Source organism: Lipotes vexillifer, unplaced genomic scaffold, assembly GCF_000442215.2.
Source record: "Lipotes vexillifer unplaced genomic scaffold, Lipotes_vexillifer_v1.1 scaffold184, whole genome shotgun sequence".
Classification (NCBI taxonomy): Eukaryota; Metazoa; Chordata; class Mammalia; order Artiodactyla; family Lipotidae; genus Lipotes; species Lipotes vexillifer.
Window position 1 is genome coordinate 1152934 of NW_006783561.1, and position 25494 is coordinate 1178427.

A 25494-nucleotide genomic window follows, 5' to 3' on the forward strand; every position below is an offset into this window, starting at 1 on the left:
TAGCTAGGTAGAAACATTAGATGCAAATAAAAGTAGGCTTTTGTGGTATGGACTCTATAATTCCAGTTTAAGAACAATAAACCTTCTACAGCTGTCATAATCATTTCTTTTCAGCTTGCTTTGTCAGTTGTCTCAGAAAATTTGACACTTTCCTAAAAGTTAGGTTTGCATTTTAAAAACATAACAGGTGGCTATGATGTAGCATTCACATGTTTTTCTGTAGTTTTAACTTTGACCTAATTTGTTGTTTTTATTTGTCTCAATTGTGCATGTTCCCCTAAGCATGGCTAGGTTTATAGATATTGTGTTTTAAGTAAATGAAAGAATGAAATGTGTTCAGGAAACTTTCAGAAGACGTAGAAATTGAGATGGCAGAGATGACATCATTTCGTAAACATGAATTGTTTCTTGATTATGTTAGTTATTCAATAAAGAGGCAAAATATGCTGCAGGCATTTAAAGCTCAAAGGTAGCAATTTATGGTCTTTATCCTAAAATCTTTGACTCTTTACAAGTCTCTTTAATATTTATTAATCTAGTTAAACACAGAGACATCTCATAAATTACTTCATTTTGCTTCCTATTTGGAAGCTTTCTTTATTATATATTATCCAACTTTTCAGAGGATACAAAGATACAATAACATTAAAACATTAAATTATATAAGTCATTCAGAGCATTGTATGCTGTGCAAGAAAAAAATGGATCTTAAATAAAAAGAAATATTGATAAGAAAACCCAGTGGGTAGAGAGATTGAAAAAAAACACAGTATGACTAAAAATGTTTATTAAAACATTTAAGGAACCATTGTCAGTGATTGTAGTAACTTCTGAACCTTACCTAGTTGAATACCTTTATCCTTAAACCATCTGGCATGCTCATAGTCTCTATAGAGAGGAAACTTAAGGTTAAAAATACTTCTTAATAGAACAGAAATGTTATTATTGGTAGAGCAAACCTTATTAAACTCCAGAGAATTAAATAAATATTCTGACTTTATGACTGTCTTCTGATCCTGAATATTGTCCTTCAGAAAAAAAATTGTTCTTGGGAGTCCTGTGTGAGTTTAATGTGTTTGTTTTTTGTGGTGATTTTAGATATTAATAGCTATTAGTCGGTTTTGCTGACTAAATCAAAGTTCCTTACAGCTCCAAAATATTATAGGTAAAGTAATTGACCTTCTATGGTTAATCTTTAAAAGAGCAAGGAAACTCAGGTTTTCTGAGACCCATCTTCTAAAGCCTAGGAAGTGTGGGAAGGAAGTATAAAGCTCACGGGTGGAACATTTTAATCAAGGGTCTGCCACTAACCATTTGTACAAATTTGAAGAGGCCACTTACTCTTTAGATCACATTTATCTCATTTATTGTTTTTTTTAAGAACTATTTGTTGATTGATTTGATTGATCCATTTATTACTCAACTAATATGAATATACTTTACACCAAGATTAGGTGCTGAGTATACAGGGGTAAACAAACATAATCTCTGCTTTTCTCAAAAAGCGTTTAGTCTCCCTGATAGTGTGTTAATGAGAGAGATGTGATGGTAATATATTTACACAAAACATTTTCCATCTTATTTTACTTTCAAGGACCCTTCCAGTGCTGAAAGTTTTATGAGTTAATGAATTCATATGGTCTTTATTTTAAAATTAACATTGATTAGAAATTGATAACTTAGATGTTTATTTTATTGCTTCCCTATCTATTGTGTTCAATGGTTGGTAGAGTGTAAAGAACTTATAAAAAGTACATGGTCTTAGGCTTTTGAGATTTGGCATTTAAACTCAGCGCAGAGGATCTAAAAGTGTGGTCCCCTGACCAGCAGTATCTAGAAACTTGTTAGAAATGCCAGTTCCTGAGCTCACTCTAGAACTGCTAAATCAGTAACTCTGGAGGTAGGACCCAGCAATCTGTTTTTACAGGCCCTCAAAGTGATTTTGATGATTATTAAATTGTGACAACTATTGCCCTAGCCGATCATGAATCTTAATATTATCTCCTTTATAATCTTGATATGCCTTCAGTCTTTTAGCAGAAAATAAATTTAAGCCTCATGAACTGAGCATTCCATTCTTCAATTATATAGGAGGCTATGGTTGAGGAAAGATCTAGGGGAAACCAGATGTAATCTATAGATGGTAAACAGGGGAGTAATTATTTCATTTAAAAAGGGTTTTGGGATTTCTGTATCAGGTAAGTGATTCTTGCCCATAAGATATACTATTGGTTATCCCTTTATTTGACTTCATAATCGGGGGTGGGGGTGGTGTTTAGAAATAATTTTATTAAAATTTTATTTTTAAAAATCTGCAAGTTTTATAAGCCTGGAGATTAAAAATATAACTCTAAGAGGGAATACTATTTTTAGGATATTGCATTTTAAGAAAAAAAATAAAATGAAATTTTGTTTGCTTGAAAGCTGTCTCTTTTTAGTACATTGTCCCACTTTAAAAGTAAATAAATCTTTGTTTACAGACAGTCCCTGGGTCTCCGACCCCAATATTCCCCTAGTGGCCCGTGAGATCATGCAGCGAATGATCCAACAATTTGCTGCTGAATATACCTCAAAAAATAGCTCTACTCAGGACCCCAGCCAGCCCAATAGCACAAAGAACCAAAGCCTGCTGAAAGCATCTCCAGTCACCACCTCTCCCACGGCTGCAACTACTCAGAACCCTGTGCTCAGCAAACTTCTCATGGCTGACCAAGACTCACCTCTGGACCTTACTGTCAGAAAGTCTCAGTCAGAACCTAGCGAACAAGGTATGGTTTGATGTCAAGATCTCCTCTGTCCAATTAGAATACTTTTAATTTGGGGAGAAAAAAAAGTATTGGCAAGTAGGGCACCAGAAGCAATAATAGGATAAACTAATGTGATTTTTAAATAATTCCTGACTCTGCAGTGATAGAGAAGAAGTATAAATTGGCTCCTTTACCCATCAGTAGTTCATAGTCATGATTGATGTACCACCCAGAAAGTTAGGTGGTTACAGCTGTTATTTGATATTTGTAGAAGTAGTTCACACTTTCCCGAGCATTGTCATATCCATTGTTTTTAAAACCCCTTTGAAAAATCAACTTTCCCCCCTTTCCATCACTGTTTAGGATTAGCACCTGTCTGAGAAATAAATGCATCTTGTCAGATAGAAGTTATATTCTGCAGATGAGATCATGAGGCAAAAATATGTGTTATTTGCATTAAAAAAAAAGAAACTCATGAGGTTAGAAATATTGAGAAGACAGTAGACACACTCCAGGTTGTTATCTGTATTCAGTATTTTATAAATACACATACATACATATACTGTATTATAAACTAATTAGAGTATTTTCAAAAGGTAATCTCTTGGTGAGGATCCTAATTAAGTGAAGAGGTTAAGAGGGTGTCAATTTTGCATAGCAGATATTTCTTGAGTTACTCTCTTAAGTAAATTAAATATCCGTGTTGCTTTGTGATCTCATTTTACCTTTAATTTCACAAAGATGAAGTGAGCATTTCAACTCTGCCACTGTTTGAACCACTACAAATTGTAAATTGGTGATATCTATACTGAGATTTTACTGCCACAGAAATCTCATAAAAGTGTGGATTTATTGGCGAGAAATACATTTTTAGTTTGCAAAGTAAATAAGTTTAATTCTTCTAAGAACCTCTTTGAAAGAACTTTATTTTCCTTATTTTAAGTTGTTTATGAAGGAATGACACTTAATGGACTGGCTTTAGTTGCTTATCAAAGGATATTTTTCTGAATAGCTTTCCTTTGCCTTCTTTCTCTTTGCGTGTAGTGAGCAGCAATCAAAATCTCTTAAGTTTTGAGAGATTTCCTAGCAGGAGGCCTCCTAGACCTCCTAGTTGTACCTTTGGTTACCGTGTTTGTAAAGTTGTTCTTTTCTATTTTATTGAGGATTGTTTTCTTTACCACAGATTGGTAACTTTCATTAAAAATCTGTTTGCTCTAAATATTGCATTACAAGCTTCAGGTTTACAATAGAATGACAGCATAGAGGTTGTATCTAAAGTATTAATAATGGAGATTAACATACAAAAATACAAATTGGTCTAACTTCTTAAGGTTAGTGTTATGCTTGAGAGGTATGTTGTGTTGACGGCATGCTCTTACCAAGAGAAATTTGAACTAGATGATAGGATTATAGTATATAAACCTTAAATGAAACAAAATTTTTAAAAGTATATCTCCTAATGAATTTTAATGTGTTTTCAACTTAAATCACAGTATTTTCAGGGGTAGATTTAAAATATGTTGCCTATAATATGATTAGACAGACTGAAAATAGTACTGTCTTTGGTTGGAAATATTTTAAGCAGTGCATTTGCTTGTTAGGTATCTAATTGGGTTAGATGGCTAATGGGATACTTGGTTCTATAAGATTACGTTTTTAGAAATATTAGTGACTCTAAAGGACAACACTTACTGTGTATGAGTTGTGGGCTTTTTTTGGTTTATAAACTCAGTTGCATATTTATTTCTAACTGCCTGAAATAGGGAGTTACAGTGTCCTCAGATACAAGTCCCAAGGGTTCTAAATTGGGGTGATTTTTAACATAACTAGATAGCAGGCATCTCTGCTGGCCAACTGAAAATCAGAGGCATTGAGTATTATCTTTCTTCTCTGTTAATTTTGGACAGAATGGCAGCTTTTTAAAAGTTATTCAGACTGAGTTTTCTTTTCTAGACATGTCTTTGGGGGAGAATAAAGTCTTCTAATTTTATGTTCTAATAACATGAATTTGTGATTTGGTCTAGCATCAGTAAAAGAAAAAAATGGTTATCCCCCGAGGCTCCCATCAGTATCAAGACTGTTTCATTCTTCTTTCTTTCCTTAAACTTTGCTCATCAGTTTATAATAACTTATTCATCAAAAAACCTTGCCTTTATTAAATATCAGCAAGTAAATTTTGAATCTCTGCTGATTTTTCCCAAAAGATTGGCTCCAAATACAAAAATTTTGCAGATGTGTCTGAAGAGTGATTAGGATACATGCAAATTATAAACAGTTAACAACTGGTTCATCTTACATATTATTTTGTACAGTTATATATGTTTACTATAACCATATAAACTTGTTTTTAAAATGACTTTTGTATGTAAATTTTTCCAAATCTAACTTTTATATACTCCTGGTGTTTCAGGTAGACTTAGCTCTTGAGAAATTTGGTTTTATAATTCATATGACATTGTGGCATTAAACTCATATACTTTGATCAAGGTAAATTTAGAAAATGATGTCTCATAGTTCCATTGCAGAACCTCATACTGTGTAAACTGCTATTTCTAATATCTCACTATATCTTAACATCTTTAGTGTTAATGCTTTACCTTTTGCCCTATTAGTGAAATATTTAACCCTTGGATATATGAGATATAACAAACTTTGCTAAATTTATGTCACTTTGGGAATGGCTAGTTTTATCTTGTTTAGTTGACTAAGCCTACTGCTTTGACATTTTTAGCCTATTCAGTTCATATTTGCTCCCAGTTTTTAATATCCTCAGGTGTTTCTTTGTATCTCTACAGACGGTGTACTTGATCTATCCACTAAGAAAAGTCCATGTGCTGGCAGCACTTCCCTGAGCCATTCTCCAGGTTGCTCCAGTACTCAAGGGAACGGGTAAGGGAAAATATTTGTGGCCTTCCACAGTTTTATAGGGGACAGTTTATCAAAGATTGATGCCAGTCTCCCCTGTATGTTTTAAAACTTGATCATTTAGAATAACACTGTTATAGATGAGCCTTTAGTAAAATTACTTTTAGTCTATCAATCAAGTAAAAGCACAATCTGAAATCTAGAATTGGCAAATATAGATCAGTTTTGCCAGTTCAGTACAAATAGTAAATAATCAGGAATATGGCAAGAATGTCTTTGGACTTTTTGTTGTTGAGTGTTTGGGAGTGTGAAACCCAACCTAAATAATTCCAGAGTTCACATGTGAAGGCAGTATTTTGTGTGCTGAGGTTGTTGAATGAAAATTGGGCTCCAATATTTAACTTGGTATCTCTGATGGAGTATGGGGGCTGTTCGTTTTTTTCTGGTTTAGTTTGGTTTGGTTTGGTTTGGTTTGGTTTGGTTTGGTTTGTTGATTTGAACTGCAGTTTTAATTCTGTGTGGCAGTTCAGAAAATAATTGTGTGTATTTTTTGTTTTAATTAGATAAGACCGGTTGTAGATGTTAGATAACCATCTTAGGCTGCCAAGACATTATTACATGCTCAGTTTTGATAGCGATTAGCAGACTAAAGTGAATTTTCTGACCACCTAGTTTTGTGATGTAAGAATTGTCTAATTCTCCCTCTGTGTGTACCTAGTAGCTATTTTAAATGGTCAGGTATTAATGAAGATGCTTAGATGCCATATTGGGAAGGCATTTCCATAAAACTGTGTTGTGACCAAAAATAAGCTTCATCTAGATATGAAACATAACTTTGGTAAGTTAGTTAATGTTAAGGTTTATTTAACTTTTAGAATATCAACATGGGGAAGATGTTTAGGTACCAAAGGAGTAAGCAGATGCTAAATGGACTAACCTTTTTCAACTTATTCTTAATTACCTTCAAATTGAAGGATTCCTTTACTGACTTCTGAAATGCTCCCTTTATTTTCTCTAAAATTTCATCATCTACCTTTTTCTCTCCTTTATTCAGTCTAAAATTAACATATTAATTTAATCCATTTTGCATAGATTACTAACCATTTTTTCTTAAGCCCTTTTTTTCACTGTAGTTCATATTAAATATAGATCTAAGTCATCATGGTCCCAAATCATTTGGTTCCGTTTATATGTCAAAAAACTTGAGTTATGTAATTAAGGACACATGTAAGAGAAGCCTAAGTGCTGTTTGCATAAATGCATCCCTTGCTTAAGATTCACTTTAAACTTCGCCACCAGGTCTATGTATTATATTGCTGAAATTGCTGTGTTTGTCCCTCTGAATGGAAAGTAAATGTTTTTATTGTGGTAGTGTTTTCTGGAAGACAAAAGCACCGGCAGTACTGCCCATCTTTTAGCTGAATTGTTATATGTTATTTACTGGTAACATCAGAGTCCCTGTAGACTTTTGGAGAACATAGCTGGTTTACCGTTATTTCTGCAAAGTTCCACTTTTGTGCCTAGTTAATGTAATTATTCCCCTTAGGCATGCTTTACCAGTTGCCAGTTTTATCATTGATAATCTTTCTCTGTTGTAAAAATGAAAGCCTTATGAATTAACTTTGTGTAAGTAGTTGATTTTTCTAAACATTATTTGAAAGCTGTCCACTTAAAATTTTTAAATTAATGTTTGGTATTTTAAGAAAAAGCGTTTCTTTTAACTAAAGAAAAATGCTAAAAAATTGTTTACATACCTCTGACAATAATTACTTTGAGTAGACTTTAAGGAACAAAGTTTTGGGGGAAATAAAGGGTAGTTTCTTTAAAGCTTGGATTATTTCAAATGGAAAATCAGTGGTACTCATGTATCTGCAACTAATGGTGTTTTAAAATGAAGAAGTGGTAAGTTATAATTCGATGGGTATTTTGTTTTGTTTTGATTTGGGGTTTCCCCCCCGTGGGGCTGGTAGCCATGTTTTTTTCCCCCAAGCAAAATAAGAAATGTCATTTGGAATTGTTTGATTTTTTGATAAGAACATCAACTTGTTTGTGGGATAAATGAGCAGTTATCTATGGGTTCCACCAATGTAAATTGTTCCAGTTTTATAGCTGGTTGTCATGAATGTTGAATTATGTTGCATTAAAATAAATTATTTGGCTTACTCTTTTATTACTGTACTTGTTTAGTGGTAACGTCACGTTGGTAACACAATTCTTTGTAGATCTACGGAGACTTGATGATTACTTTGTAATTAATAATTAAGGTGCTATTTTCAGACAGTTGCGCGAAACTTTTTCTCCGAATATTTGTGAACCCAACCAGAGACCAGCTGACAGGTTTAATTTTTCTTTGCCCAAAAGCTCTTGGTTTTTTTTCTTTTTGTTTTTTTGGTTTTTGTTTTTGTTTTTGTGAACAAGTTTAAAACTAACTGCCGAGACCATTTTTTTTAAATTTTAGAGAAAATAAATAAATAACACAAAGTGATGTTACCCAAGCAAGGCCTTCTAATAAAGGAGTGGTCCCCTCACCCATCCCTCCCTACCTGTGCAAGTCCTGCTCACATCAGTTTCCTTCCATCCAATTAGGCGACCTGGGAGACCCAGCCAGTACCGCCCAGACGGACTTCGGAGTGGTGATGGGGTACCTCCAAGAAGCTTACAGGATGGAACCAGGGAAGGTTTTGGACACTCCACATCACTCAAAGTTCCACTGGCTCGATCCCTGCAGATTAGTGAAGAACTACTGAGCAGAAACCAATTGTCCACAGCTGCCAGCCTTGGACCATCTGGATTACAGAATCATGGACAACACTTAATATTATCCAGGGAAGCCTCTTGGGCAAAACCACATTATGAGTTCAACCTCAGCCGTATGAAGTTCAGGGGAAATGGTGCACTCAACAACATCAGTGACCTTCCTTTTCTTGCAGAAAACTCTGCCTTTCCAAAAATGGCACTTCAAGCAAAACAAGATGGGAAAAAGGATGTGAGCCATTCATCTCCTGTAGATTTAAAGATACCACAAGTTCGAGGAATGGATCTTTCTTGGGAAAATCGCACTGGTGATCAGTACAGCTATAGCTCTTTGGTAATGGGTTCACAAACGGAGAGCGCGCTTAGTAAAAAATTAAGGGCTATTCTTCCAAAACAAAATAGAAAAAGCATGTTAGATGCTGGACCCGATTCTTGGGGCTCAGATGCTGAGCAGTCTACCTCTGGACAGCCATATCCCACATCGGATCAAGAAGGAGATCCTGGCTCCAAGCAGCCTCGGAAGAAAAGAGGGCGTTACAGACAGTACAACAGTGAGATACTGGAGGAAGCAATCTCAGTGGTTATGAGTGGAAAAATGAGTGTTTCCAAAGCTCAGAGTATTTATGGGATTCCCCACAGTACACTGGAGTACAAAGTAAAGGAGAGGCTGGGCACTTTGAAAAACCCTCCAAAGAAAAAGATGAAGTTAATGAGGTCGGAGGGGCCAGATGTTTCTGTAAAGATTGAATTAGATCCCCAGGGAGAGGCAGCACAAAGTGCAAATGAATCAAAAAATGAGTAGGAATACTGTAGAGTGCCAATTACTGTACAAACTGGGTGAGCACTACTGCATTGTTCAGCTGTCGTTGCTTGCACCTAACTTCATTTACTGTGACACTTGTTTCTTTGCAGATTTTGCATTGACTTGTGTGTACAGGGGTGAAAGGTGCATCCTGAATGTTGCATATTTTAAAATTTTCGTGTGCAGTATGGCTCGGGATATTGTTTGGCCTTTTGCATGTTTCTCTACAAAAGAGAATTGAGTTACCTCACAGAGAACAGATACATGGAAGTGGACTCCTTGCCTGTAGAGCCTGCATGCTTTTCTTTTTTTTTTTCTTAAGTTATATTTGCCTTTATTTAAAAGAAAAGAAAAGAAAAAAAAGCCCCCTTTTAGAAACCACCTCTGTCATATTGGGAGCTTTATCATTGCAAATTGGAAAGCCATCTTATAAAATTATTCACATTTTTTTCTTCTGATATTCAATTAATTTAAGGGTTAAACTAAAGAAACTAAGAACAATGAACTTTTGAATTTAAGAAATTTGGCTATTCAATGATAAATAATTATTTAGGTCAATTAACATTTTATGATTTCCTTCTCACTATTAAGTTTACTTAACAAATTAGCAATCTATTTAGTGCTCACCCAGAGTGGGGAAGGAGGTGGAAAATGTGCACACACTACCTTCAAAAATGCTTCAATTACGTTGTAACACTACCTTTGCTGTTATTTCATTTGGGATTTTCTAAGGGTAGAATTTGGTCTCACCAACAAGTGAGGATATAGCCTTATCTCATGGAGGACGAGCTCCGTTCTTACTCAGGAGCAGTCAGGGTACATTACATAAAACAACAGAGGATGCCTCATTTTAGCAAATTAAGTTTCTTTGTATTCTTAAGTCCTTTTACAGATTTGATCATGCGCTAACTAACAACTAAATGTCAGTTGCAGCAACTATTTTAAAATATTTAAGATCTGTTTATTGGGGGATGGGAGAAATAGGGGGGAAATGTGTGTGAGTAATTATAATATTGCAAAAGTGGTATCTAGATTTTACAGCCTCAGTAATCTGCTCAAATATCCACATAAGTGAAGAATCCATGTTTGTGGTGAGAGAAAGAACACAACCCCAAGGTAACCTAAAATGATTTAGGTTGCATTTCAATTCTAACAATAATTCAATCAGAAGTCAAGCTGCTTAGCAATTCTTTTTTAACTAATTCAGATACTAGTACAAGGGGGCAGGGTTGTTTTTAGTTTTATTTGTTGCTTTGAACTCTTTCTTTCTTTTTTTTGGCATCCTACATAGTATCCCCTTCTTAACTTTTTCTGATATTTAGCTGATTTTTATGGTTGTTTAGCACACAGTTCAGGACCTTTCAGATTGTGTTTTGTATAAGCACTCCTTAAAGAACACCTAAGGTTTTTTTGAGATGGGCTTTTAAAATTACAGTGATACGGTTTGGAACGTTTATTTTCTACAACTTTTTTGCAAGAATAACAGGTAAATAAAGCCCATGAAATTTAATTTTGCATTGTGACCAAATTAAAATTACTCTTTGTGCAAAACAAAATCCACCCCACATACACCCTATATTCTAATCTGCTGAGAAAGTTGGTCAGCCCGTTCTAAATGCTTAACCAAAAACAAACAAAAATATCACTGGAGTTTTTGTGTAAAATAAAAGCAAAACTTGGAGCGTTAAACTGAGGTTGATGATTTCTGATGGATACTAACAGTTTGAGAAGTAGGTCCAGATATTCCCAAGGCATAAATTCTTGCCTGGAAACTTTGGAGCAGTTAATTAGGTTAAGGATAGTTTTCCCTCAGCAACCTGTGTGTTCAAAGGTTAGGCACACCATTGCTGTTATTAAAATACACACATTCTTGACATAGCCTGGGCTTGGGTTCCTCTTTTGGTTGGTTATTTTGTGTAGCAGTTTAATCAGTGGATGACTGAGCCTGTTTCCTCTTAGCTTTCTAGTCTTCTCAAAAGCATTTTGGGTTCAGAGCAGTGTATGACTCTGCAGTATTTTCTAGCCTAGCTGGAAGTTGCAATAAAAAATACTTAATGAAATGTATGGTTTTCATCTGCAGTTGAAGGAAGTTGTAGAAATTTTGCTGAAAGCAAAGGACTAAGCTTATGAAGGAACACCTCCTTTGTTCCACACTCGATTTGTCACACACAATTAATTGCAGCCATGGTACCTTTTTGTATGATGTTTGGGGGTATTTGGTAGCCCAAGATTGGTGCAAAAAGGTCCTTTGAGCAATTAATTTGTGCTTGTTTTTATCCCCTCAGAAAGGCATCTTTAAAGGCCCATTTAAAAATCTGGCCCTAAAAGTTCAACTTTTGTAGAGTTTTACTGTTCAGAGAGGTTTTAATCCTATGTGGTAGTCTCTAAAGTGATGTATGAGTTGAGTTATGTAAATTTTGTCATTGTAGTGTACATGGAGTGATCATTTTACTAACATAAATATTTTCTATGTGTGTTTCAGTGGATGACAATCGAGCAGCAGAAGAATGGTGTGCCTACCCTTTAATGCTGCAGTTTAAATAAGAGAACTTGTATTGTGTCATTTCAGATTGTAGGCTGAGAGTTGTAAATAGTGAAAATTTGAGTACTTCTATTATTTGTTTTGGTTAGAAAGTGAATTTAAAAAACAAACCAAACTCTAAACTTTCTCAGATTAAAAGTCCTGAGACCTGAAGATTGTAATATTCATGTCTGTGAAGCTTTTAAACATTACACTTGAGATCAGTCATGACTTGATATTCAGGTAAATTTTCTTTTCCAAGAAGCTTTTGAATATTTCCTCCAAAGGTCGGTCGGTCTCTCTCTTTCTTTTTGAGTGTAGATTATTTTAAAGCACTAATTGCATTACACTGGTAACTGCAATATAAAATAGCCATTATTGTTTTGTGAAGCATGGTTGAAATTAGATAGTGGTCCCTTTTAAATTTCATGAGCCTCTCCAAAAAAAAAAAAAAAAATTAAAAAAAATACAGAAAGCTGCTGAATATTTCAAAAGATATATATTTTACCTTATTGTAGGTTTTGTAAAGTTAGTTTGTAATATTCAGGTGCACTTTTAATGTTAAATTTTGTGTTCAGAGTTCCATTATACCATGTGTTTCTTGGATGTGGCTCATCACGTGGCTGGCTGTCATGTCAGTCTTGGTGCCGCAGTGATCCTGTAATAGTTGGTTTCCCTCTTGATTTGCCACTATTCTGTATTGGCACTTTCAGTGTAGATATTCTAGTTTGGGAACATCCTCATAAATGTGTAATAGAGATTGGTCTATTCGCATGCTTAATTTCTGCTAATCAGAGTTTTGCATGGCCCAAACAACAGCTGACCATTTTTATGGTATGGGAAAGTATAGTTCACAGCTATCTTTGTCACAAAAGCCTTTTCTCCTTTCATTTTTCAGTAGGCGGATGATGACATTACTCCAACTATATGATATGACTCAAAATAATATTAGGAGATAATGTATTTAAAATCAGCTCCTACATTTTTTTATGAGAGAACATAGATGTAGAGTAGATAAGCTATGGCACTATAAAATCAAAAACACTAATTCCGTGGAAGGATATCTAGTTGGTATTTTTATCATTAGCTTTCTCACTTTTGAAACAGTCATCAAGCTTGACAGTAATGTATTATATTACTTTGTTTAGTAGGCTTACAGGTGACTGAACTGTGTTTGTGATGAGCTATACACTTTATTCTGTTCCCCAAATACCATGAAGGACAAGGTCTCTCTTTCAGGAAAAATAATTTATATTTGTGTATAATACTTTTTAATGTTAAGTTTGTTGTTATTCTGAAGTTTAGATGTTGCTTGATAAACCTTTGCTGCAGCAGATCATGGATATGAGTAAGGCTTTGTGTGATAATAGGGGTCCTTAAGTGAAGTTAATTACTGTTCAGTTCTGGTGAGCAAGCTCAACAAGTGTGAAGTGTGTATTAGCTTTATTTGGTACACTTTTACTTTACAATATTGAAGTGCTTTTAGAACTCTGGTTATCTTATATAAACCATTACCTCAACCAATTGGCATTTCCATTTCCCAACATTTTACCTGAGCTATACATAAGATGAGCTATATGGGATCAGATAGTAAAACAGTAAGGCACAATGAGAAGTTTAGTTCCCAATTTTCTGGAGAGAACTCTAAATTAAACTAAAAATGACTACCTGCAAAGGCCCATATCATAACTACCTTCTGTCATTAGGCAGTATGTAGCAGCCTTGGAGCTGCTAGTGAGCTATGTGTTCTCCCCCTGCCCCAAGTAAGCACATGGTGCGAGGCTGGGTTCTAAGCCTTTGTGAGTCTCTTATATTTCATTGACCCATAATAGTGAAGCTTGGATTCAGTTATTTTTATAAAACAAATTATTGAGGCAGCCCAATGTCAGAACCTGAAATTATTTTGAGTAGTTACAGCAGATATGACAGCTCAGTGTCATTTTCTTAACAGCTATTATCCCTGTAGATTTAATTTTGAAACTACATATTTTTGCTTTTGAAATTATTCTTTCTTTAACTAAATGCCAGAGGTTGTTTTCATGTGAACCATCCTTTTCTGATATGTATATATTCAGGTTGCTGTCATTGGTGATGGAATATGGCAATAGACTGAATTGTTCCACTTAGTCTTTTATAGGAGACATTAAAAGTTACAGGTTAAATTTTGACCTTCATGAAGATATCAAAGATTGTTTTCCTTGTTACCTTTCCATTATAATTAGGTCTTCATTAATACTACAGTCAAGCCAGTGTTATTAAACTTAATGGCTTTAACCAAACAGCCCATTTGGAAACTTTATTAAGCTATATAGGGATTTTTTTTTAATCTAATTGCTTTCAAGCTCTACTGAAAAGGAAAAAAGTATAATCGTGGTACAAGGAATGCAGACCTCCAAAGTCTTCTTAGGTTTTTTTTGGATACATTCTGTCCTTGAGACTTAAGTAGGATTTGTGAACATGGTGACTGAAGGGAAAATAGAGGAAATTCTTTGCATATTCTCTATCTCTTATTCCCAAATAAACTCCCAGTTGCCTTTTAAAGAAGCAGACATTATCCCTGTAGCTGTGTGCCCTAAGTGTTATGAAGGAGATTGGAGGAGGGAGTTGGGAAGTAGGATGGGGAAAGTATGTAGATGAGGAAAAGCTAAAGATTCTGCCCTACAATACTAAAAATGAGTTGCAGGATAGATAACATGGTAAAGTTGGGCCACCTTCATTTGATAGTCAGAAAAATCTTTTAGATTGTTTGAAAAGTAAGAATAAAGGCAAATTAATGTTGGCTTGACAATAAAATATGAGTTAATTCTGCAACTATTAGGGTAATTTTAAGGTTTCCAGTTCATTTATAGCTATATCAATAAAAGCCGAAAAGCAAGCACTTTTAGTTAATCATAAATTTATTGGATGTAGCAAATATTATAATCATAATATTTAATCTTTATTGTTTGAATATGGAATTAAACTCTTTACCCCATCTTGAACTGTCATTGAACAGGCTCAAGATGATCTTTTCAACACTGGAAATGACCCTACACACATACCAAAAAAATCTAAAGCAGTAAGACATATTTGAAGATCCATACCTCTTAGACTTTTTAGATTTGTCTTGGGAAAGAATTTATGAACCTGTAACCAGTATTAGTGCAGTCTTGGGTTCCTTGTTCTGCATAATTGCACCCTTTCTCAGGTATGTCCTGAAAACATAAATTTTAAAATAATCTCTTTAGAGATTAGATTCTCAGTGGATAGTGTGTAAGGGAACTTGGGGAGGGGGGTGGGAGGGTTGGACACAGGACACTGACACAGTAGGGCAGGGATTTTTAACATACAATAGCCAAATAGAATTTCAGTCCCCCTCAGAATGAGTTGAACAACATCTGTTATTTGGTAAATACCCGGTGCTACACTCCTAAAAGTCTTTTGTTTCATCCAGGTGACTTTGTTTCCTGCTTGGTGGAAGGGTATATAGTAAACTTTACTGTCACTAGGAAAGCACTTGTCTGAAATGTTTAAAGTACTAGAAAAGGGATAATTCAGCACTTTTTCTGTTACAACACTAAAGTCTTAATTTATCTTCAGAGTCTTAGGTACTGTAAGTATTAGGGTGATTATTTAAAAATATAAAGCATACTACGTAATATGGGGTCAGATCACATTTATATGAATAATTCTTGTCTTATTTTTTAAAAAGACAATAACATTTTGTACCTTTCAAGCAATTCCAAGTGATTGCCTCATTTTCCCCATTTCATTAAGCATTTCAGGCTAAGAATTTGGAATTTGAGAGGAGGTGAGGGGGAAGTTCCCCAAAATGAAAAATTGTGTCAGTTTTAGAAAAATAAATCACTAGGAAAATGGGTAGGGATTCTCTCTCCCTTTAAGTCTTCAGGGAATGAGCAGTATTTAGAATCTTTGGCTGAAATTCAGGCCTTTTTACTGTGTAAATTTTTAATATTAATTCACTGACATGCTTTTTACATCAGAGGACTGAAAATGGATCTTAATGTTTTTAAGTTGTGGAAGGGTATATTTCTAAAATGAAGGGGGGGAATAATTAACTAGGTTAGTATACCAGCATTAGTAAGTTTAAGGAATTTTAGTATGTAATAGCAAAGTGTTTGATTAAAAGTCTAATCCTATATTGCTAGTCAAAATTAGAGTTACATTCTGATCTAGGAAAGATATAGTCATTGGATATTGATATGCTGTGCTGTCAGAAAACCAGACTAAGATAGAAACCTTTATCTGACTCCCACATGTTGCTTGTTCTGATGGGATGTATACTTTACAGCAGCTTGTTGCTGCTTTGAGAAGAAACGTATAAACTACATTCGGAGTGTTTGCATATAATTCTTTATAACCTCCACTTTAAACTGTCAAACATTGGTATTTTATCAGTCCACACTGTTAAATATAGCTAATGTTCTTAGGAATCCAACTTGTACACACTGTTTAAAAACCCTCAGGGACAGTTTACACACTATTCTCACTCAATTCAGGTACTTTGATGCTATTCTTAAACCTAACAGTGACTTGTATTTTTCTGTTTTGCTTTTATTTTGACGTGCTGGTAGCACATCCTTGATGAATGTCAACTTAAAAACTCAGTTCAGGTATCCAGGTATAACTCAGCCAAACAGATTTTAAAGCTGCATATAACTCTCCAGCACACGGTGCCTCACACTCTTATAGTGGCATTCTATATATTCAGTTATTACTACTGAGCAGATAATATGGGGGTTCCTGTTAACAGTGTATTTAAAAAAGACAAAATGTGCATAAATGTATAGCCAGCACATGCAACACATACACATACACAGTTAAACTATATATTTTTAAATGCCACTAATAGCCAGCACAATTAAACGACATTCCTTGCTGCTTCTGTAAACTGTAACAGATGCAGTTCTTCCTCAATGTGGCTCTTGCTTCTTCACCATACTACTACTAAATTCAAGCACTGGTCCTTGGGTGTCTGACCTCTACATTCTAGTTTATGCAATGTCTTTAGAGAATTCTGTGCACTGGCCACTGTGATGGAACCGTTGGGCCAGGAGTGCTCTGATTTTATTAGTAGTGATTCTGCCAAAGTTGGTGTTGTAACATGAGTATGTAAATGTCAAAAAATTAGCAGAGGTCTAGGACTACATATCAGCAGACAATTTTGTCAGTATATTTTGTAGCCTAGAAGTCCTCAATGACAAGTTTCTTCTGATGTGAAGTTCTAATTCCAGTGTTTTAGCCCTTTGCATCTCTAATGTTAAGACTTGTCTGTTAGAGGTCTTTATTCTTTAAAACTCCTTTTGTTTTCTGCAGTACTGTCTGTGGTTAACAAAATAGATTATTCCTCTGCTTTAGTATTTGATATCTTACATCTAAAAGGAATTCTCCATATATAAAACCCATAGCCTTTGAAGATACGGAAAATGGCATCTTTCAGATTTCTAGAAGTTCAAGTGTCATGCAACAAAACAGGAACCCCCTTTACTCTTATGGACCTCATTTCAATATACTGTTTACAGTTTGACGGAATTGTATAATTTAATATTTCTCTTGTACTGTAGTTTATATTTATTTACAGATTTTTTTTGTACTGTGTGATTTGAACTTTTTGTTCCTTGCTATGATCAACATTTATGTAGTAGAGCACTTATGATCACAATTTAAGTTTTTTGGTTTGATTGCACTACATTAAATTTTTTAATGCAGTTCTGATTTTTGACTGGACTAAAAATAAGCTGTGTCTTAATGTATGTGATGAGTACTTAAAATTTTAATCCATGTGGTCCCCTTTTTTTTGCATTCTATGTCAAACGCGCTAGTTCTTTCGTGCATGTGTAAGATTTAATGGTTCCATTGTATTATTTGACCATGACATTTTGGAGAAACATTCCCAGCTGTAATGTTGTGTATGGTAGTTCTCACTGGATGCTAGACTTTTCAAAACCACTATTCTTCTAATAAATTTTGTTGTGAAAACTGTTTTAAAAGCTTGGTTTCTACTTCTTAAGATTATGATGCTTTTTTTTACAAATCCACAAAAGGGGTAAGATTTCGACGTGCCCTGTAAATGCACTTGGTAATCAAAGTTTGTAATTTTTTGTGATAAATTATTTCCAGATGAAATCCCTTAGATAACTAGAAGTTGCTGCTTCAAAATTGTGCTTCAGTATTTGGATTCGGTACTGCCTTGTAACCCTGTCTCTCCTAATTTGATACTCGCCCTACCTCAGCTTTCTTCATTGGATTATTCACTTTAAATATTTTCAGCTAAACAAGATACATTGATATTTTCATAATACCTGCTTGCTGAACTTAATTTTTCATAATTTTCTTAGAGTAAAACTTTATTCTGGGATTACTTGCCAAAAAGAATAATGATTTACTCATTTTTGTTTGTTCTTGAGGCATAAGTGTGAAAGCGCTATCAATCAATTAAGGTTATTATAGTAATTCAGATTCTTGGGAGAATGCTGGTATTTCCTTTTACCAGACAAATAACAGCATATATGTTGCTCAGCATTTATATTGTGGGTTTTAGAAACGGGGTGTAAAAAAAGTTTTGTATTACAAAGTGATTTCTGTTGTAAAGTGGTTAGGAAGGAACAACTGAATTACAGTGATAAAGATCAGAAATGATAAGCAAAATGTTTTAGAAAGCTCCTTTTTCAAGCTCATGATATTCATGTAATATAGGCTGGTTGAAGTGATTTCCAATCATTTCTAATGGAATTTTGTATTTTTTAATGATGTTATTGTTGGTAGTTGGTCTAGATTATCTTTCAGTTAATTCTTTTTGTCTCATTTCTTTGGCTGCCTAGCTAGCACTTTGTGCCTTTTGGCCTGATGTTTATAAAATCGGAAATCTTGCTGGTACTACAGGCTTGTTTCCTCGGCTTCCCTTGTTCCCCTTACTCAGTTATGCCATGTGTCTATAGAACATTTTTCTAGAAACCTAATTATTATTTCTTTGTATAAAGCTATAACTACGTGTTTCTTGTCATTATCCATTTTAAACTGGTGGCCAGGTCAGTTGTAGTAGGATTATAATCTAGCATCTCATCAATGAATTTATTTTAGTGATCCTATCTTCATGTTGATACTTAGCTCTTCAATTATGACCTGAGTTTTAAAAAGGACTTATTTCTTCTAATCCAAAATTTTTTTCTCTGATTCTGCTGATACTTTGGAATTAATTCAGGAACTCTTAGGAATCAGGGAAACTGCATAATGGAAATGGAGTGGAAAAAAATGGGAAATGGTATCTGCTTTCTGAGTTGTGGAGTTGTTATTTTTTCCTCAAGGACTGTGAACTCCTCTCACCAGACACTTGTATTCAAATGTAAAACATATACCCAAGTCATATGTTGTTAGATTTTATAGCTGAAATGAGTGAAAACCTTTTTTTAACAGAGTATTTATTTATTAAGTAACATTAAGAGATAACCGTTCTTGTATTCATAGTATCCACTTTATCATTATTTGCTTCCAAATGGTATGCATTTTAACACAGAATTTTAGTCATCATATTCACCTTATAAGCTGTTGGACTTTTTGCTGTTTAGGAGGAACTGGTTAGTGTATCAAACTGCATTTACAGGTGGAGTAGACAGGCTTGTTTTCAGAGGTTAGTGGAAAAGAAATGTTCTCAGAACATTTTTAAAAATTGATAGGTATATAATGAATAGTTTAAGTCATGATTTGGTTGGAGTTCAGCGTGGAAGTAAGCAAAAGTATATCAAAATTCATAAGTATGAAATCTTATTGAGCCTGGAGCTTTTTATAGGCATGTAAGAATACTGTTTTTTATTGACTGGTAGTTTTAAAATGTTCATTGTACTTTCCTTGCCCACTTTTATTTGATCAGCAGTTTGGAGTGATAAGGGATTATTTGGTAATGTAAATTTTTTGCAACTTGGTATACTAGAAAGATCACTTGTTTTTTTCGTTTGTAAAGTGAGCGTTGTCCTGAATGCCTTTTAGGCCCCATTTCAACTCTGTGTCTGTTAAAAATGCAACTATCTATTTAAATGTGTGACAAATACACCAATTATATCTGTTCAAACATTGAGAAATACAGTAGCAACCCTTTATTAAATAATAAGTTCTTATAAACCTTAGGTCTTTGCAGCATTTTCTAAAGGAAAATGATGCCTTTTATTTAAAGCAAATCCATTTTGTTAAGTTTTTGTTATGAATTGTATGAATGTGACAGTGCTTTTGCAAAATTTAGATTGAGCAGTTACTTTTTCTGATTAATTTTAAAGTAATTCATAATTTCTGTTCTGATTGTGTGCAGGCTAGTTCTGCTTTGAATGTTAGAGCACAAAGAGTTCTGGGGATCATTGGATATACTCAGTCTCAATCAAAATCAATCTTTTAACAATGCAGATGCCTGGATCAGTTTATAAGAGTGAGGCTTGAACATGTTATATATTTTCAAATTGTAACAGGTTTTTTTGTTTTGTTTGCATTTTTTAAGTTCGTTTATTCAACAGATCTCTTTCTAATTGTGTCAAAAGACATAAAATTTACAGACTTAAACATTTTTAAGTGTATGGTTTAGTAGTGTTAAGTATATTCACATTGTTGTGACCATAGTGGGTTTATTAACCCACTGATTAAACACTGTTGGTCCCATCCTAATCTTTCATTTTTAAAATGAAAATTAAGGAACTTGGGGTCTTTAAGGGACTTGCCCGCCCTCCTCACATAATGAGTTGCCCTGAATACTCATGATTCCAAACCATTATACTTATCTTTATACTTATACCACTTTGGCATTCTTGACTCAACTTAGAATGAGGGATTTAATCTAATATTTTTCTTTTAGATTCACTTTTTTTTTTTTTTTTTTTTTTTTTCCTTGCGTTATGCGGGCCTCTCACTGTTGTGGCCTCTCCCATTTGCGGAGCACAGGCTCCGGACGCGCAGGCTCAGCGGCCATGGCCCACGGGCCCAGCCGCCCCGCGGCACGTGGGATCCTCCCGAAACGGGGCACGAACCCGCGTCCCCTGCATCGGCAGGCGGACTCCCAAGCACTGCGCCACCAGGGAAGCCCTAGATTCACTTTTAATTAATTAAATCTTAGCTATTAAATTAACTAATTTTATTCTTGAATAAACTTACATTGCTTTTTAGGAAGAGAATTAAATCTGTATTTAATTATGAAATTGCCTGTGAAGAAATTACATTTGAGGCATTTAAAACTTCATTGTTAAATAGAAATCAGCATTATTTACTCAGCGCTGGAAGAGGTGAATAGGTAGGGCATAGAAGAGTAGAGAATATCCCAAGTTTAAGAGAGAGAATTTGATGGGCCTGGCTTAAAGTCCCAGCCCTTCTACTTTCTTAGTACATGGTCTTGGACAAGTTATTGAACCTTTCTGAGCCTTAGTTTTCTTATGTGTGAAAGGGGTTTATGCGACCCACCTCCTAGATTTGCTGTGAGGCTTAAATGAGATTGTGTATGTAAAATACTTAGCACTATGCCAGGCTCTTTGCAAGTGCTCAATAAATGAAAACTACGAGTGAAAGCACCTGGCAGGAGTTAATTTAGTATGAGAGGTAAGGAGAGTGAGAAAATCCCATTGAAAGTTGTGGAGGAAGCTGTTTATATTGATTAGAACTTGGAAAGCGAGGCAAATGAGTTTATATTAGACTGGGATATTGGGCAGCCAATCTTGTTTTAACTATAAAATGAGAGACGGAGAAATGTTGGAACTATAATTGAAACCTGGAATGCTGCTTTTCTGATTTCTTGGTCCTGTTTGAGAGGAATATTATCAAACTTATCAATCATTCTTTATTTCTTTTCAAAGATTAAGTGGAATAAAAGTTGTTTGGAAAGTAGAAGAATTTATAGAATTTATTTTCCTTTCCATTGTATAGAGTTTTTTGTATTTTCAAGGTTGAAATTTTACATGCTTTGTAGATTTTTCTTTTATGTGGCGGTAGTTTGTGTAACACAATGTAAGATCTAGCTGGGATTGTGGGGATGTGTGTGTGCTTATGTGTTTAATCATCAAACCTTTAGTTTTCCAGTGAAAGAATCTGGGGACTCTACTGCCTGTTTAATGAGATTCTAATTACACTCGTACCAAATGGGAGTTCTGTGCATTTCAAACAGATAAACCAGATCATAGCTAGCACAGTTTAGAGGTGTTCATTTCAGCGTCTATTAAAATGACCTGATATTTTTCCCAGGAAAACCTAGTAGTATAATTTTAGCTAGCTAGAGATGGACTAAGAAGAAAATAACAAGGGTAGCAGACTCTCGTGAGATGCTAGGAATTGGTGAGCCTGTGTAGACCAGCTCTGCAAACTTAATCAACCAGTTATACCTTACTAGTAAGTTATAAGATCAGTTCAGGGGGTTCTAACCAACATTTTCTTTTCTTTTCTTTTTTTTGCGGTACGCGGGCCTCTCACTGTTGTGGCCTCTCCTGTTGCGGAGCACAGGCTCCAGACGCACAGGCTCAGCGGCCATGGCTCACGGGCCCAGCCGCTCTGTGGCATGTGGGATCTTCCCGGACCGGGACACGAACCCACGTCCCCTGCATCGGCAGGCAGACTCTCAACCACTGCGCCACCAGGGAAGTCCCTAACCAACATTTTAAAAAGAAATTTAAAAGAAAAAAGAATCAGAGTACATAGCATATAATACGGATAAATATTGTTTTGTTGAATCTTATGTGTTGTCATACACATACAAACTAGGATGTGATGTGTGTACTGAGTTACTCTGTAAAAAGTATTTCTTGTTCTTGGTTGCAGTCAGAAATTCTAATGGCTTCTGAAAGCCATTATGTAAACCATACCTTTTCATACTTGTTTTTTTGGTGCTAGCAACCTCCTGTGTGCTTACAGTTAGGAGCCTACACTCTTACTGTCTGACCTTCAAAATTCCCTTCTTTTCCCTGCCTCCTTGATTTGAATTCACTTTCTTTGAAAGCTTTTTCTTTTCTTTTCCCTTCTGATTACGTGTCAAAATGTTACCTCTGTCCTTTTCAGTTCCCTTGAAAAGTGTCTTGGGAAAATTATTTTCGTTACATAGTAATTTATTTGGTTAGTTTATTCGTCACTTACTTATGCCTGAGATGAACTAAGCCCCAGTTTTTAGGCAGTGAAGCTACCACGTTAAAAAGGCCAAAGTCCTGGGCCTATAGAAAGGTTCACAATCCAATGGAGGGGGTAACCACGTCACCTGTTACCGTGCAGCATAAGCGCTATTTATAAAAGATAGACACAAACCATGAGAGTGTAGTGAGAAAGAAAGAACACGGCCCACAGGGAGAAGGTGCTAAAAGAGGATGGACTGTGAGCAGTGGGAAATTGACTGAAATTTTATGCAGAAAAAGTGACGAGATCGTATTTGGGCTTTAGGAAGATGGCAGTTCTGGGTAATGTGCAGCAAACTGTAAAATGAGGAGAATTAGTGACAGGGAGCTTAGAATATAGTGTTCTCCAAGGCAAGTCGAATCAGTATAGGTGAACTGGATAGTATATTGGAAGCAAGAGAAGTGGTGAAACTAAGGATAATGATTGAGGGAGAGTAAGTACCTAAGTTGAGTATTTGTGCATGTGTGTGTACATATGCATATACATTTGCTTATATTTTGTCTTCCAATATTCCTAGATAAACCTCAAATATACAGATGATTCTGCTTAGTTCCCCTCACTCCAGTACATCTCTAACAGTAGCCTTGAGTGTTTCCAGAGAGGTGGGATAAGGGATGGTTATAAAAGGACCGTTAATTCCAAGAGCACCCCAGGTAGACATTAAAAATAGTTTTCTTATTGTACTTTAAATTCTAAAGTATATATACCTCCTCTAACATTCATGAGGTGAACACGTGAGAAATAACATTAAATCTTGTATAAAGTACCTTAGGAATCGTTTTAAATTTTAAAAGTGGTCTAGGTCCTTTAAATAATTAGTTAATACAATACTTAGGAGTGCCATCATTGTGTCAATTTTAAGTGATTTATTATATGACAACAAAAGTAGAATTTGCCACTTTTAAGGATTATGGCACAGATTTGTATGGTTTCAAGAGTGGAGATTAAGAACCTCAAGAGAACATAAGAAAAGTTAAGGTATAGACGATCCCATAAAAATCACAAAAGACTCAGGACACTATTAGATAACTGCCTATTTGGATATTTATGTAATCTGCTAGTTTCCCCTCTTCCTTTCACCCAAAAAGAAGCTAGGAATATATGTCAAAGAGCATACCACTTTATTTCTTGAGAGGGAAAAACATTTGTGTTGCAGGGATCTGTCATGTGAACTCTTGAATATTCTGGTTTCTGTTTGTTTGTGTCAGCTCCCCATGCCTCCTTTAGGTGTCCACCTGCATACACAGTGCCCTGCAAAGTGGTAGTGTGGGTTTTTGAGGTTATCATTATTATCGTCATTATTATTACTACAAAAGAAATACACTCCTCTTGTAGTGGAAATCTTGTGTGGACTGACTCCTGTCAGTTACACTCCTTGGCCACTGCTGGGCCTTGACAAATGTTTCTTTCCCTTCACCCCCCCTTGAAGAGAGCATCATGATATGGTACATTTTCTCTCACTTGGGGAAATGAGCGCCTCTATATCCTGCCTAAACAGTGGTATTTTTTTAGTCTATCATCATCCTGGTCATTTAAAGGGAATTGAAGAGCAGTTTCCCCCAAAGAACAACACAGATTTTAATCCCCTACTTGACAGATACAAAAACAAAAAAAGAAATAGACTAGACTCACTGACTTGTCATGAGCTCTCATGTATCCTGACCTAAAATGTCAGCTGTGCCTTTAAGATCAGATGGCTCTTTAATCTGGTTTCAGTAATTCAGTGAGTCAAGGTCTAGGGACAGACACTTCTGCAGTTTCAAATCAACCGTGAGCAGAGGTCTGTCTGTCTGAAATTACTGTAGTATTTTCTAAAGTCTATTGCAAAGTGTTTTCTAAGAATTCTTAGTTATAATACTCATTAGATAAATAATTTAGATTTGTGTTCTCATCAAATCAGTATTTAGTTATATCATTTAGGGATATTTCTTACCCCACTTCCAGGAACTGTCATCTTTAAACTTTACACCATCCAGTCCAAAATCCCCTTTCACTGCCTTTGAACCCTCCCTCCTTTTGTTTACATTAATTAACACCAAATGTAATTTGGTCGTGCATGCATAGTCTTACCTGGGACGATAGAAGCAAAAATCAGTTTGGTAGAGGGAAAAAATTTTTTTCAGAAGTAAAGAGTTTGACAGAAGTGTCTGTTTTGTGAGCCTATTACATTCCTAGAGAGGAGATGGAAACATTGGACTGTTGTGTTTAATGACCCCTTGCTCTGACTTCTGACTCACCAAGTAACTTTCTGATGATATTTCGGCTTCCCAGGTACCTTTGCTATAGGGTGAAAATACGTTAAAGAGTGGACATAAGGATCTCCTTGATAATTATATTTTTTATTGTAATTTAATAAATTTGACAATCTAGCTAAACTTATGAGAAATAGAAGATATAATATACAAGCCTTAAACTGCTTCTATCATATTTAGATCTACTCTAAATAATAACCTTTTATTAAACCATGAGATACAGAAAAGCTAGCAAATTATGGCTTCATGTCCAGTAAGCACCCTCTGAAGCACTTCTCCTTTCCCCCAGGTTTACAGTATTAATTCATAATTTTTTGAACCTTTGTTCTGCCCTGTTTTTACTGAACTTAGTTAAGAACACAGTAAACTTAGAAAGCTTATCACAAAGGGATTGCATGTCTTTTTTTTTTTTTTTTTTTTTTTTTTGGTGCG

The 25494-nt window shown here is 35.1% G+C and overlaps 1 protein-coding gene across 4 annotated transcripts in view; it reads left to right on the top strand.

Moving 5' to 3' along the window:
- The window catches only part of LCOR (ligand dependent nuclear receptor corepressor), a 109354-nt gene extending 91681 nt beyond the window's left edge, over nt 1-17673 (top strand). The window contains exons 6-9 of one of the 4 annotated variants that reach the window (XM_007456195.1): nt 2481-2768; nt 5543-5636; nt 8199-9080; nt 11651-12140. In XM_007456195.1, the coding sequence (XP_007456257.1) occupies nt 2531-2768; nt 5543-5636; nt 8199-9080; nt 11651-11657 (1221 nt within the window). In that variant the 5' untranslated portion in view covers nt 2481-2530 and the 3' untranslated portion in view covers nt 11658-12140. Of the gene's footprint in view, nt 1-2480; nt 2769-5542; nt 5637-8198 lie in introns of all 4 variants that reach the window. The other 3 variants (XM_007456192.1, XM_007456194.1, XM_007456193.1) reach the window with 3 other exon arrangements.
- The last annotated feature ends 7821 nt before the right edge of the window (nt 17674-25494 follow it).